Source organism: Embiotoca jacksoni, unplaced genomic scaffold (assembly GCF_022577435.1).
Source record: "Embiotoca jacksoni isolate LCO1_2020_lvr unplaced genomic scaffold, fEmbJac1.0.p SCAF_11, whole genome shotgun sequence".
Classification (NCBI taxonomy): Eukaryota; Metazoa; Chordata; class Actinopteri; family Embiotocidae; genus Embiotoca; species Embiotoca jacksoni.
The window spans coordinates 19,806,585-19,820,497 of NW_027185241.1; the positions used below are offsets into that span (position 1 = coordinate 19,806,585).

The 13,913-nt window shown below is 39.3% G+C and overlaps 1 protein-coding gene across 1 annotated transcript in view; it reads left to right on the forward strand.

Annotated features, from left to right (window-relative positions):
* The window catches only part of snrka (SNF related kinase a), a 43,160-nt gene that overhangs the window by 22,331 nt on the left and 6,916 nt on the right, over positions 1–13,913 (forward strand). The window contains 2 exon segments of the mRNA XM_069143493.1: positions 3,124–3,265; positions 12,697–12,909. Coding sequence (XP_068999594.1) covers positions 3,124–3,265; positions 12,697–12,909 — 355 coding nt within the window.

The following is a 13,913-nucleotide window of genomic DNA, read 5'->3' on the forward strand; positions in this document are numbered from 1 at the left end:
CACTGATCACACCGAGCTCGACTTTCTCTACGTCTGTGTCCTGTTAATATTTCAGCAGGAGAAGAGACATCAGTACAGGTCCAGGACCAGCTCCTTTCAGGTTTCCAAAATACTGCAGATTTGGCCATGTTGAGCCCACTGATGTATTCAGCATCACTGTAAGCTCAGCATTTTGGCTGAAGACTCCGCTGGTGCTTGATAATGCAGAAAGTACATGTTGTTTTATCACCATGTACTCAGGCAGCTTTTTTGGTCCATTAACGTGACAAAAATAAAATGCTCGCTCTGTTCTCTAATAGCCATTACAGAAAATTTAGCAGATACTTAGTAATTAGGGTTCGACACAGTGACCGTACTGATGCACTTTTGATTTCAGAAAAAACGAAACATCAGCGGCTTCTGTTGTCCCTGTAATGCCCCATTTGTTAAGCTTCAGCAGAGCCTCGGTGTTATTAATGCCTTTTCTCTTTTGTCTACTCTCAGAACAAATGCCATCTGGGAAACCAAACAGACAAGAGGAATTATCCTCAGAACTGCTACACAGCCTTTGTTTTACTTGTGGGGCAACCTGGTGTCACAGCAAAATGTGAAATAGCCTCGCTTCGGCCTCTAGACAGTTTCATGTTTTCCTGTAGTGGACGAAAATAAAACCTACTGCATGCATACAGCCATGGGATTTACAGGAATATGAAACTTTTAGGGGAAAAACACATCACATCGTTGGGGCTTGTGTTAAAAAAAAAAAAAAATACATGGTTGGGGTTGGAAACAAAAAAAAAACAACCCTCAAGAACAACATAGTCACCTCCTGGATTCGAACCTATGCCTCCCCGCATGGCAGTCACTGATCCACATACTGCTGTAATATGTCCTTTGTACTTGGTCGCGTGATCCTTCATTATGATACTTTTACATACGTGTAAGTTTCACACTTATAAAAGGTGAAACCGTCACGCCTAGCCAAAGTGTGGCTAATTTCAAGTTTTTGCTGTAGTGGAATGGCTTGTCTATTTCACGCTTTGTCGTGATGCCGGGTTGTGCAGGGACTCGGCAGGCTTTAACTTTGCTTATGTGTCCTTGCTGTTTCCCTGCTGCTGAGTGAACACGGGTAAATTAAATCCTATCAAACACACCTGAGGTGGACACTCCTCTCTTCTACTGCGCCATGCTTTGTGTAGCGGAGACTAGAACAAAGCCAACGGATAGTTCTGAAAACATGAGCTTCAGCTAAAAGGGTATATCCGCCTCGTTGGTGGACCTCAGGTGAGATTCAATTTGATTTCAATTCAATTAAAATCCAAACAAAACAAAAAAAAAGCCATTTTCTTCCAAATAAGTTCTCTTAAAAGCATGCTGTCCATCTTATTTTCCTCCCTTTCTGTATAGTCGTTATGGTTAGTTTAATTACACACAGCACTGCTTTGGCTAAGTCCTGCAATGCTGATATATAAATAGGTCTCGCCCAATTTAGAATGCATTTCTGTCAAGAGATTTTCGAAACTCAAGGCTGAGGCCCAGAAACTTCAAGCGTTGCATAAACTGTTTGAAAAGTCTTTGTCGTTCTTTTCGGCCAAACAAACGGTGGTTTTCAGAGTCCAATTTCTTAAGTCTCGGGTAGTTTCTCCTACGCAACAGCAAGGTTCCATTCTGCCAACCCTTTTAAGTATCGAGGGGCATCTGGGCTTAATTAGGAAGTTACTTCAGAATCCTCATCGTGGTAATTATTTCTTCGCTGCCAATATTTGACTGGAGCTGCTGCGGTGTTTTTTTTTTTCCCCTCCCTGCAGGCTGAGTGAGTCGGCTCTGCTTCTCTGGCAAACGGGGGATCGGAAACGGGAAACGCCACGCACGAATTCACAGATGTTTGTACGCTACATGTTGTACGGCAGGACACATTGATGCGCCGTTTGTATTTGAATGTTTTCCGAACGTGCCCTCAAATATTTGCGGGAATGTGTGTGCGAGCAAGAGCGAGTTAAGAGCACTGCAAACTATTAGTATTGACAGGAAGGTGTTTGCTGCCCTGACTCCATGCCGGAGGTTGTTTCTCACCCGCCTACTGTTAGTTCTGTTGGAGCCGCTGGAGCCAAGGGTGTGTGTGTGTGTGTGTGTGTGTGTGTGTGTGTGCGTGTGTGTGTGTGTGTGTGTGTGTGTGTGTGTGTGTGTGTGTGTGTGTGTGTGTGTGTGTGTGTGTGTGTGTGTGTGTGCGTGCATGCGTGCGTGCGAGTGTATATGTATGCGTGTTTTGTTGTCTTTGGTCTGTTTGACTTCTTCATGCCGACAGTTTTCTTTCTTTGGGTGCAACTAGCAAGTGCAGATATGCACACTCGAATAAGCACACACACACACAGTTGAATTGACTTGATTATACTGCACACACACACACACACACACACTTTTGCACAATACCATTCTATATCTTTGCGTTTCTTTTTGTAATTGTTGCGTTAAGAAAATGCTTGACGTGCGTCTCTTCAACTTTGTCAATGAGGAGGGTTTCAAAGTTTGACGCCACTTGTTTTACGACATGAATGGGTCTCTGTCTTTCTCTCTTTGTGTGTGCGTGCGTGTGCCAGCAGGGGATAGGTTCTTTGAGTTGTAGTTCAGTAGTCCCCAGTAGGTATCGAATACTATTTTCCGCTTCAAATGCCCAAAATCGCTGCAAAACACTCGGAACACAACAAATCCCCGTTCAGACTACATGAAGATGCAGAAGTATATTTCACATGCTTCAAAGGGTTTTGTAACTTTTACCATTTTCTGTTGGGTTTTTTTTTTATTGATTTTTGAGCACTTTAAAATGTGTATAAAAAGAGAATATGTGAGAAGAGACTGATACGAGCTGCAAGCACTTCCATCAGCATTAATAGTATTTTTTTATTTTTCTCAATGTAAATGTGCTAAATTATAATTCACATCACAGTGGCAATTTGAATTTTGTGTCTTAATACCATAGTGGTCTATCCATCTGGAGAGAAAAGGGTTTATAGCCCCAATCAGAACTAGTGTGTGATGACTCGATGCTGATCGTATTGCTTTGATCACACGCGTGTTGTCATGACTGAAAAGCGACCTGTGTTCACCTGTCACTGATGTCACAATGCATGTTCTCTCTGCCTTCAGACATCTGGAGTCTCGGCGTGATCCTGTTCATGTTGGTATGCGGCCAGCCGCCCTTTCAGGAAGCCAACGACAGCGAGACCCTCACCATGATCATGGACTGTAAATACACCGTGCCGGCTCACGTCTCCAGCTCCTGCAAAGAGTGAGTGACACATCCGCATCGTTTATCTCATTACATTCTTGTCCTTTCTTTGAGAGTGTCTGTTCATTTGATGTCTTCTTCAAGAGACAAAGCAAATGTCTGGAGTGGAATATCCTGGAGTTAAACAAAGAGTTGGATTTTGGGAGTTTATTTCCTAAGTTAGACTCCAGCTTGTGTACAGGGAGGCTCTTTTTATTTTGGTGTTCATTCGCTGAGTGTTGATGAGCATCATTCAATCATCAGCAGCTTTGTTTGCCTGTAAAGCAACCAAATTAAATCAAAGTGATGGGCAGAAATTCTATTTAGTTTTGTGAAAACATGCTCTTTATTTATATTTCAATGAAGACATAATGATAAATATAATGGGGCTATCATTCAAAACCATAAGTGTATGAGGTAGGAACATAACATATCTTCCAATCACAGTCACAGTAAAACATTAGTTAGTTTGCAACTTGTTACACAAAGTGTTCATGCAACATTAATTGTTGCATGCTGCAAATATTCACACTGTATATATTTGTAAAATATAAATTTGTGACGAATATGTCATTATCTTTGAGTCAGTCTTACCTAAAACCTTTTTAGTGTAATGAAGTTTGAACTCCATGGATGTTAAATAATTCACGCTTTTAAGTGTTGACTGTTAACACTGTGAAAGAGTTCATCTTCAAACAACTCAAGGTCAAAGTAAAATTTACTCTTCATGGGAGTCAAGTTTTATCTCCCAAAGAGTTCAGGTTCAACTCCTGAAAAGTGTTCAAATTCAACTCCAAGAAAAGAGTTAAAACTCAACTCTTAGAAATGAGTAACTTTGCACAAGCAAAAAGAGTTGATTTGAACTCCCAGAGTTTATTCCAAAGATGTGAATTTGCTGTGTACCATTGGGAATAAAGCCGATAGAACAAAGAGCTTCTCGGTCACACTTTTTAAAATAAGATGTTATTGTGTTGTCCTGGAAAAATACTTTTGACATGAGATCTCCACAACAGCTGGCTGTTGAAATTTGGGGCCGGGTTCAGGGACCGGATGAAGTTACAGTGTCGCGGGGGAATATGGGAGCAAAACGCAAAAGCTGTGAGCTTTTTTTTTTTAATGCAACTGGAACCACGTCAGGTTGCCGTAGACAGTTCGAGCTTCTGGAATAAAAACTAAACGGTTGCAGAAAATCGCTATCGAACTGTGAAATGATGAGACATTCCGGTGAAAGCTGCAAAACATTTGTAATCACGCTCCGATTTGTTAAACAATTATTTGTAAATGTAAAAAAAAAAAATGATTTCTGTGTAGACAGTCGTAAAACAGCTGATGAAAGATCAGCTCGGGATTAAACTTCCCCTGTTGTAGTCTGCTCCCGATTTGACAAGTCTGGGTATCGTTGTTGTTATTAATTTAAACCAGGGGCTTCATCTATAAAATCGTTCACTGGATTTATACTACAAGTGTATAGGTGCACAAAAGCTGAAAAAACAACAACAACAACAATGTACGCACACCTGCGCACAATGTTCCCTTTATCAGTTCCCTGCAGCTCTGTATGCTGCGGTGATAACAAAATACACATAAAACTATCTCTACAATATCCGATAGATAGATGTATAGATCGATATTCTTTATTGATCCCACAAGGGGACGTTTTTCCATTACAGCAGCACGCAAAGATACAAGGTAAACAATAAAAACGTCAGAATAAGAATTGAGGTAAAAAATATAAAATGTAACAATGAACTGTGTATACAAATAAAATTAAACAACAGCAGTGCAATGGTCAGCAGTTTAGTGCAAATAATTAATAATAATTATTATTAGAAAATATTGTTAAAAAGTGACACTGTTCTACTATTCTTTGATGCTCCCTTGTTGTCTTGGATTTCTACAACAATTATGATTATTTAACCAGTTAGCCTGGTTGCCTTGGTAAAACGGACTCTGTATATTCAGGCTTAATATTGGGGAAACCAGACTTTTCCTGAATCTCACCACCTGCCACTTTCCAGCATCGTCCTGCGTTTCTACAGCGGTGGTGCCGCAGTCAGTCCAACACTCGTACAACTGCAACACAGTAAAACGTGCTTATGGACATCAACACTGCAAATAAAACAGGCACTGTATGTGAAATAGTTATAAAATGATATAAATGGATGAATAAAGCACAGCAACTTTGTCTGAAAATACAAACAATAAATAGATAATGGACAAAAAATAAACAAATTTAACATTTACTAATGCTAGAAACACAAATAAATCAAGGATCAATGACCAAATCAGGAAGTCCTAAAAAAAAACTAAAAAAACAGACAATGCCCTCATGGTTTATGAAGAGGACTGAACAAACTAATGTTGCACGAGTGTCAGTTACTCATAATAACAAAGTGCATTGGTAGCATATGTCATAATATGTGTAAATGTCTGTGGCACTGCTAAAACCCTACGATAACAGATACAAATCCTGCGAAAATATTTACAATTTTCTGTCAATTATTGCAAAACTGTTTTCTTTCAATGTTTCTGATAAAATGGAAATCACTGGAACGGAGTCCTTCCGGCTCCTGCAGAACATTTAGCTCCAGTTCCTGCTGATTAAAACCCTGAAAGCAGTTTGATCTAACTGCACACGCAAACACACGTTCCACACTGAAAATAATACATTTGCAGTTGCATAATTAATTATGTGTTTGTGATCATGCTCTTGCTTTTGGACTAATTAATACTCTAAAGATAATAATTTGACCCAATTTGTGGTTCACATAGATTATTGTTTCAGTTTATTGAAGCCGTTTGTCCTCTGTTGTCTGTATATAAATTCCCTTAGCTCTCACAGGTGTGTCACAGGTCATTAGAACATGAATTAAAAAAAATAGAATATGTATATGATAATATATAAATATATCATCTATGTGCAGAAAAAAAACCTTATAATCTGACCTTCATTGTAGCAGTGATTTAAAGGGCTCCTTTTTAATGGGATTTATTGTGATACACTTACAGTGAATTACAGTGAACTGTTATCTGTGAAGATAAACTGAAAAAACAAAATTATGTGTGTATATATATATATATATATATACACCTTCTTTAAAAATCTATTTTCTCGGTCAACAACCAACAAAAATACATAAGAATTGTTCATTCCAACTTCATTAAAGTTGTACGTAACTTGGAAATAATCACATTGTTTAACCTATACATTTTGCCATGTAGCTTCCAGAGATGCCTATACACACACACACACACATATATATATATAATTAATAATAATAACAACAATAATTATCCCAAAAATAATTTGTTGTTTCTGTTGCAGCAACCATGCACTTTTGAACTGGGTGATAAGTTGGTTTAATTGACACAATAGCAGCGGAGCCTCCGTGCTGAACATGTTGCGAAGGCCGACTCTGTATTTCCAAACTCTTGCTGCACATCCGAGCGCGTTTAGAAACAGGAAATACACGTTTATCTCCTCCGAGTGGAAGGAGAAATGTGACGAGTGCTGCAGCAGCTGTGAACAATGTGACAGGCCTGGGTCAGTTAAAGAAACAGAACCTCATGCACTATCGAGCATTTGATACCACATCTGGATCTCGTAATTATAACATCTTTTCTCGTCGTGATGGTTACATCTGGATATTGTAAAAAAAAAAAAAAAAAAATGGCAGGTGTGCACAGGATCCCACCCCTATATAGCTGCAATAAGATAATAATAACGTTGGCCAATACATTGACCAAACAGATTGAGCATAATTTTACAAACTTCACTGTCATCTAATTTAGCAAAGGCCGTATTGTTTTGACATTTTTTTTTATATTTAATCCATTTTCTGCAATGACGAGGCTGCATAAGATCTCCTTTCAGTTCCATGTACCCGAGGAGTCTCATAAGTAGTATCGCTAAATCACTTAGAGTTCTCAAATATCTTCAGGGTGTATTTTTTTAATTGCTCATCATGACACGCATCACACGCGCAAAGACATACATACGTTCCAGAGCTCCCAGCAGGACGTCGTGTGAGTGTCTGCTTCACTTCCATCCTCGGGGAGACACACTGACATCTTCTCTCATCTTGTCCTCGCTGGTACAACATTTGATTGAATGAACAAAGTGGAACCGTCTGATAAAACAGCTTTTTTTAAATTTCATTTTTATTTATATTATTCACACATTTTCCTGCATTTTACACATGTGGTTCCTACATATCTGGAGCCTGGTGTAGCTGATGTCAGTCTCGTGAAATATGAACACATCAGAGTCACACTGTGGCATTCTGGTGACAGAATTCTTACTTACAATGAAAACAGTCATGTAAAGAATATCAGCACATTCCTTAGTGAGCTGGAAGGACGACTACCCCAAAAATTGGTTCGAACGATGCAGTCACACCCTTTCGAATCGCATACTATTTTATTTTTACTTTTAGTACCTACTGCAGCTTCCCTCACAAAGTACGTACTGTTGCATGTCGTATGTGTACAATCGGGACATACCACTTAATAATGAAAATGCATCATGAACTTTGACCCACTTTGTGGATTTTTGGATTGTGGGTCAGAACAGCCAGAGTAGCGTGCTGGCCTGCAGACTGCAAAGTACGACCAGATGTAGTAGGACATCCTGGTACTTTTGGCATCCTACATTTAACATACTTTGTATTGGGACACACTAGATTCTGAATAGTATGGTAGTTTGGATATTGGAACGCAGGGACATTGCTTTCAGAATAAACTACGCTGAGTACCTGATTGAAATTCCAGCAGGTAGTTCAACGTTTTGATTCTTTGATACGTTTTGAATAGATTTTTGACAACTTTGGAGGTCAGCTAATGTAAATGAAGCTGTTCTTGCTGCACGGGCGACACTGGTCAAGTCATTGTTGAATTTCTTCTTTCTTTCTTTTCTTTTTTTTTTTTTCAGGGCAATTCTTAATGCTTTCATAATGTTATGAAATAATGTCATTCTTGAAGAGTTTTCAAAAAAAAAATAGAGGCTGAAAGGGAGTTTTGAGGACTGGAACTCCTTGAAGATATATTAGTGTTGTTGTTTTTTAAGGTAGTAAAACCCACACTTCCTCTCTTGTAAAAATTTGAACCATTTGTAATTTGATTTCTTCCGTCTTTATTCTCGTGCTCTCGTCTTCCTTGTGCATTTTCTTCACTGAATAATACTTGCTGTTTTTTTGTGTGTGCCTAACATCCTTCATGAGATAAACGTGAGCTTTTTAGCCTAACTCATGAGTATTGACCCCTGAAAAAACAAAATCAATAAATCTATCTCAAATGCATGTCCACATACTGTTTAGACCTCTAAATATGCGTGTGGAGATCCGATTATTGAGCCAACTCGGCAGTGCAGCGTTCGCAGGTCAGTGCGCAGATAGCCGAGCCTTCCCTGCTGCTGCTGGTTCTGTTCCGCAGGGAGCCCGGTTAGCTCTGACTAATCTCCAGCACGACTGACAGACTGCAGATCACGGATGTGCCTGGGCCATTAGCCTGTCGCTCCCATCGCTGTCATCTGCTTAAACTTTATCTAATGCCTGAGTGTATTTGTGGCAGAGTTGGAAAAAATGTATTTTGTTGAAGCCAAAATGAAGTGAGATGCACCGGCTTTGTTCCCACAGATTTCTCTGCTTTAGTCTATATGTGTAAAAGTGTGTGTGTGGATTTCATGGGTCAGCAAAGTAAGGCTTTGTATTTAGTTATTGGTGTTTGTTTTGTTTTCCTCTTGCCCATATGGTCAACGGTCGGTCCAGAAATCAAAAAGAAGACACAACCTCCTTTATACAACTCGTCCAAATAAATATGAAGATCTTTCTAATTTTCAGTACGATAATTATCTTCACTATTTAACCTTTCACGTTATTTCTTTTTTTTTTTTCCCCTTCATCAATCTTGAACATGTGCCAAATATACACCCTGAGATTTGTGCCTTATTTGTCTCACGTGTTATGCAGATGACAAAGACAGCGTTATGTGGAGACATGAGGATTTTCCCGTATTAATTTTAGTCTTCTCATTAGGTTCTATATCCAACCTAATCCTGCTCTCAACGGTGCCATTTGTGATGTAAAAGCTAGCCAGACAACCAGTTGCAGTTTTGACATCCCCGGCTTTTGTCAAAGCAAATGTCTCACACAATCACTACAAAATGTACTCTTTTTATTGTTTACAAAAATCTGTTTCATAAAATGCCAGTGTGGACACTAACTTTGCTCTAAACTGTACATATTGAGAAATGGTTATACCAAACTAAATGTGGTTTCACCGCACATCTGCACTGAATGTCAAGTGGATCAACTGTACATTACTCACTATATATTTAGTGCCTCTGTCTGCTGCTCTTCATGCTGTGTGTCACACCGACAACAACTGTGGTCAGTCAGAGACCTCAAACGTCAGCCACGCCATGCAAACGTTCAGACGGGAACGCTGGTGGCACATTTAGGACTACAAAACCTATTGCAAATGATTGTCATGACTGTATAATGTTCTCTCTAATGATTTTACTGAGACAGATGACCACAGCTGCATATTAATACATTTAAACGTGATGTCATTGAGTAAGATCTGATTCTGGACCCCAACGCTGCCCCCTGTTGGCGGGACTTGTTAAAGAAACATTATTAGTATTTGTTAGATTTCTAAATTGTAGTTTTGTACTGCTCTAACCAATTCAATTTCATTTTAAATTTATTTATATAGCGCCAAATCACAACACAGGTTATTTAATGGCACTTAACACATTTAAAGTCCTAACAGCAGAACTTTACAATATTATACAGAGAAACCCAACAATTCAACAATTCCCACATAAGCTAGGATGGGGGGGGGGGGGGACCTCTTTTAAGGGAGAAAAACCTTCAACAGAACCAGGCCATCTGCCTCGACCGGTTGGTGTGAGAGGAGAGCAGAGAGAGAAAAGGACAGCAGAGAGATACCAGACATGAACTGTTGGTGGAGACGACAACCGCAAAGCAGAGACAAGCAGCTCCATGACTGACATCTGCAAAAGAAAGAACAGAAACTACACGAGAGAGGGAACTGAATGCAGAGACAACAGATAATAAGCAAAAACCATGGGAGAGAAAAAGCATGAAGTTAATGAGATGTGATGATGAGTGTACAGAGACTTAAAGAGTGACAGGTAAGAAGCTCAGTGTATAACGAGGTCCCCCAGCAGCCTCGGCTTATAACAGCATAACTGCAGGTTGGTTCAGGTCCACCCAAGCCATCACTTGATAAGCTTTATCTAAAAGGAAAGTTTTGAGTCTAATCTTAAAGCTAGAGAGGGTTTCTGCCTCTCGAACACAAACTGGGAGCTGGTTCCACAGGAGAGGAGCCTGAAAACTGAAGGCTCTGCCTCCCATTCTACTTTTGGAAACTCTGGGAACCACAAGTAGACCAGCTTACTGAGAGCGAACCACATGGAAAAAAACAATATGGGAGGAAATACATTATGTGGAAGAGAAGTCACTATATGTGAAGTCACTGCAACCCCTCCCTGACCTGGTAAACACACAACCTTCAGTATCTGCCACTGAAAAGATGCACGTCGGGACAAAAGGTTAATGGGCAATTCAGAAATATTTAAGCAAACATTTGTACATGTTGCTGATGCCTAAGGTGAACAGAACCACAGTTAAGGAGCTATGCACTGTTGTTACTGAGGCACATAGTCTCCGGAGTCAAAGAAGCACCAGATACTCAAGTCTTTGTAGTTTTGATCTGGATAACAAATACGCTTTGTGCACGTATCCTACCAACAGCAACTACAAATCCTACAGCCTGAATCCTCAAGTAAATGCAGCATTTCCACAGTCGCTCTACACAATATAATACAATGATTTGTGTATTAATAATTAAAAAGGACCTGTGACTATTGAATTGAATTATCATGCAATATGCTTCTTTTTTTTTATTTTCTTTTTTATCACTGCTTGTATTTTTTTTTAAAAGCCAGCGGCCAATTTCTATTAAATTACAAAATTATATTTGCAGGAACAGTGAGTACACTGTTGTTAACTCGGCTCTGCTGTCCCACATAGGAACACCCAAAACGTATATTGAGTTAACCCAAAGCAAAATCCCTTTGAATCAGAGTCAGACAGGCTTTGTCAATGTCATTAGTCATAGCTGTGCCGATTTAGTTTTAAGCTGCTCTTGATATCTCCTTTAAAAACAGAACACAAATGCAGAAATGATTCTGGTCCTAATGGATGCAGCCATGATGCCTATTTGATAAAGAAAGAATAGCACCAGATCCCCGGCCGAGTCCCTGGTTGCTCTGGCAGACAGACACAGACTGGGAAAAAGTCCCACAAAAGAAATCTGTCACTAATCCAAAACTTCAAGTCTTATCAAAACAATTATTTCACTGTGAGCCGCAAAGTCGTGTGTTGAATAAACGTATGAAATTTCACGTACCTACTGTGTATTCTGTAGGATCGCTCGCAGGTTAGGGACACTCCCCGCTACCAGGAATTTCAGACCTCGGATATAATGGGAGTCGGTTGGCATTTTGGGAGGTCACACTAAGCAGTTTGAGGGGATATGTTCAAAAATACATAAGTCCTATCACAATGAGTTGCACCGGATGAAAGATATAAAGACATATCCATACATTTTGGTGAATGAAATGTGTAGATTGTAAATTGTGGGAAAGAAACCATTAATGCCACTGTTTTCATAATATTTCATAAAGTCCAATTTTAGTGTGACATTACTAATCTAGCTTGAACATTCCCTACAGTGTACAATCCATTATAAAAAATTCCTAAACTGCAATTTAATGAAAATCGTAAATGGTTTCAAAGCAAATTTAGTCAATAAAAGTCAAAAGCCTCCAAAATGGGTCAAACTTTGAATGACAAAGATCCGAAGATGGTTCGTTTTTGTTCTCACACAATGATTTCCCATTGTTTTTAATGGGACATTGTCCTGTTTTCTTTTTTTCTTTTTTTTTACATATTTCATAAACACCGTATGACAGATATCGACCAAAAGTACGAACACCACCTTTGAGATGCACGTTTTGATGTATTTTTTAATACACTTCAAAAAAGGACACAAACAGAATCATAAAAAGATGAATAGTATATTGTACTAAAGTATATATAGTATACTAAAACAAACTGAAGGAACAATTCCACACGAGGCTGACAACACGGTCCGGATGGGTCTGGTCCTCAGGCGGGAGGAGCAGGTGGAGAACTTCCTTCTAGCTCCTGGGTAGCAGTCAACCAGCACCGGTACCAGTGCCAGTACCAGTACCAGTACCAGCCAATACCAACTAGAACTAAAGGTCCATTTGCTCGGAGGGAGACCGCATCCCTTTGATCACACTTAATAAAACGGATCATTTTCCAGCATTTGACTTAAAGTGTGTTGTTTTCCCTCTTCCCTCCATCCTGACCCCGTTCTCTTTTTCCTATTTCCTTCAGTCTGATAGACCGCATGCTTCAGAGGGACCCCAAGCGTCGAGCCTCTCTGGAGGAGATCGAGAGCCACGCCTGGCTGCAGGGCGTCGACCCGTCTCCGGCCACCAAGTACAACACTCCCTTGGTCTCCCACAAGAACCTGTCAGACGAGGAACACAACAGCATCATCCAGCGCATGGTGCTCGGCGACATCGCCGACCGAGAGGCTATAGTCGAGTGAGTTGTGCTTTTGTCTGATTGTTGTTTTGATGTTAATTCAACGGCGATGTTCCTCAGTTGTGTCTTGAGGGAAAATATTCGGTGCAAATGGCCGTAACTCACACTCATATTGATAAAGTGGCAAAACTCAGAACACTTACTCATACAGTCCCGAGTTTTTTTGTGATTGTTGCGATGACATTTTTGGGATTTTGCGGCTGATTTTCAAGTCAAGGAAGAAAAATATGATTTTTACCATTTAACTTGGAGAACCGTGAGGCTAAAAGTAAAAAAAAAAAAAAAAAAAAAAATGATTGAAGTGATGCAGCTTTACAGAACAGACAGTCTGTGACTGTAATATAGAAAACAACAATTACATCTGTCAAAATAAGAGCTTTAATTGCTGTTTAAATAATGTTAAATCAACACAGAGTGCAGCCTCTTACAACTTGACGTGTGTAAATATTTTTTTTTTTAGCGCAGACAGTAATATGTCATCACTTCCATTGATAATAAGCATTTAATTAGAAGATTTTATTGTGAAGGCCACATTCACTGCAAACCTTCCTGTTTTTCCTCTTGTGAGTTTAATTTGGTGACGAGAAAACAGGAGCAGAGTCTTTCTGATTACAAATGAGGAGTTATTTTGGTTAATAAAGCCAGTTTTGTTTGAAAAGACTTACTTGATGCTGTATTAATTTCAGCACAGCTTCTGATGATGACATTTTTTTGCGGAAAAATTCTCACCATTTTTCTTACGGTTGCTCTTTGAATAAACATTTCCGATAACCTGCAGAGTCATCATTAACAAAAAGTCACTTGCCGCTCTTTCGAGATGTAGAAATAAGCTAATTTTTTTTTTTTTTCCTTTCTGTTAGATAACTATTGTGACCTAGGACAACACATGCGAACTAATGCAGTTAATTGATGAACACAGAATGCCATATCAATTTTAGTTATTTATTTTGTCACTAATGCAAATATCTAGCACTTTGGTGATGCCCCAAGGTAACCTGTATATT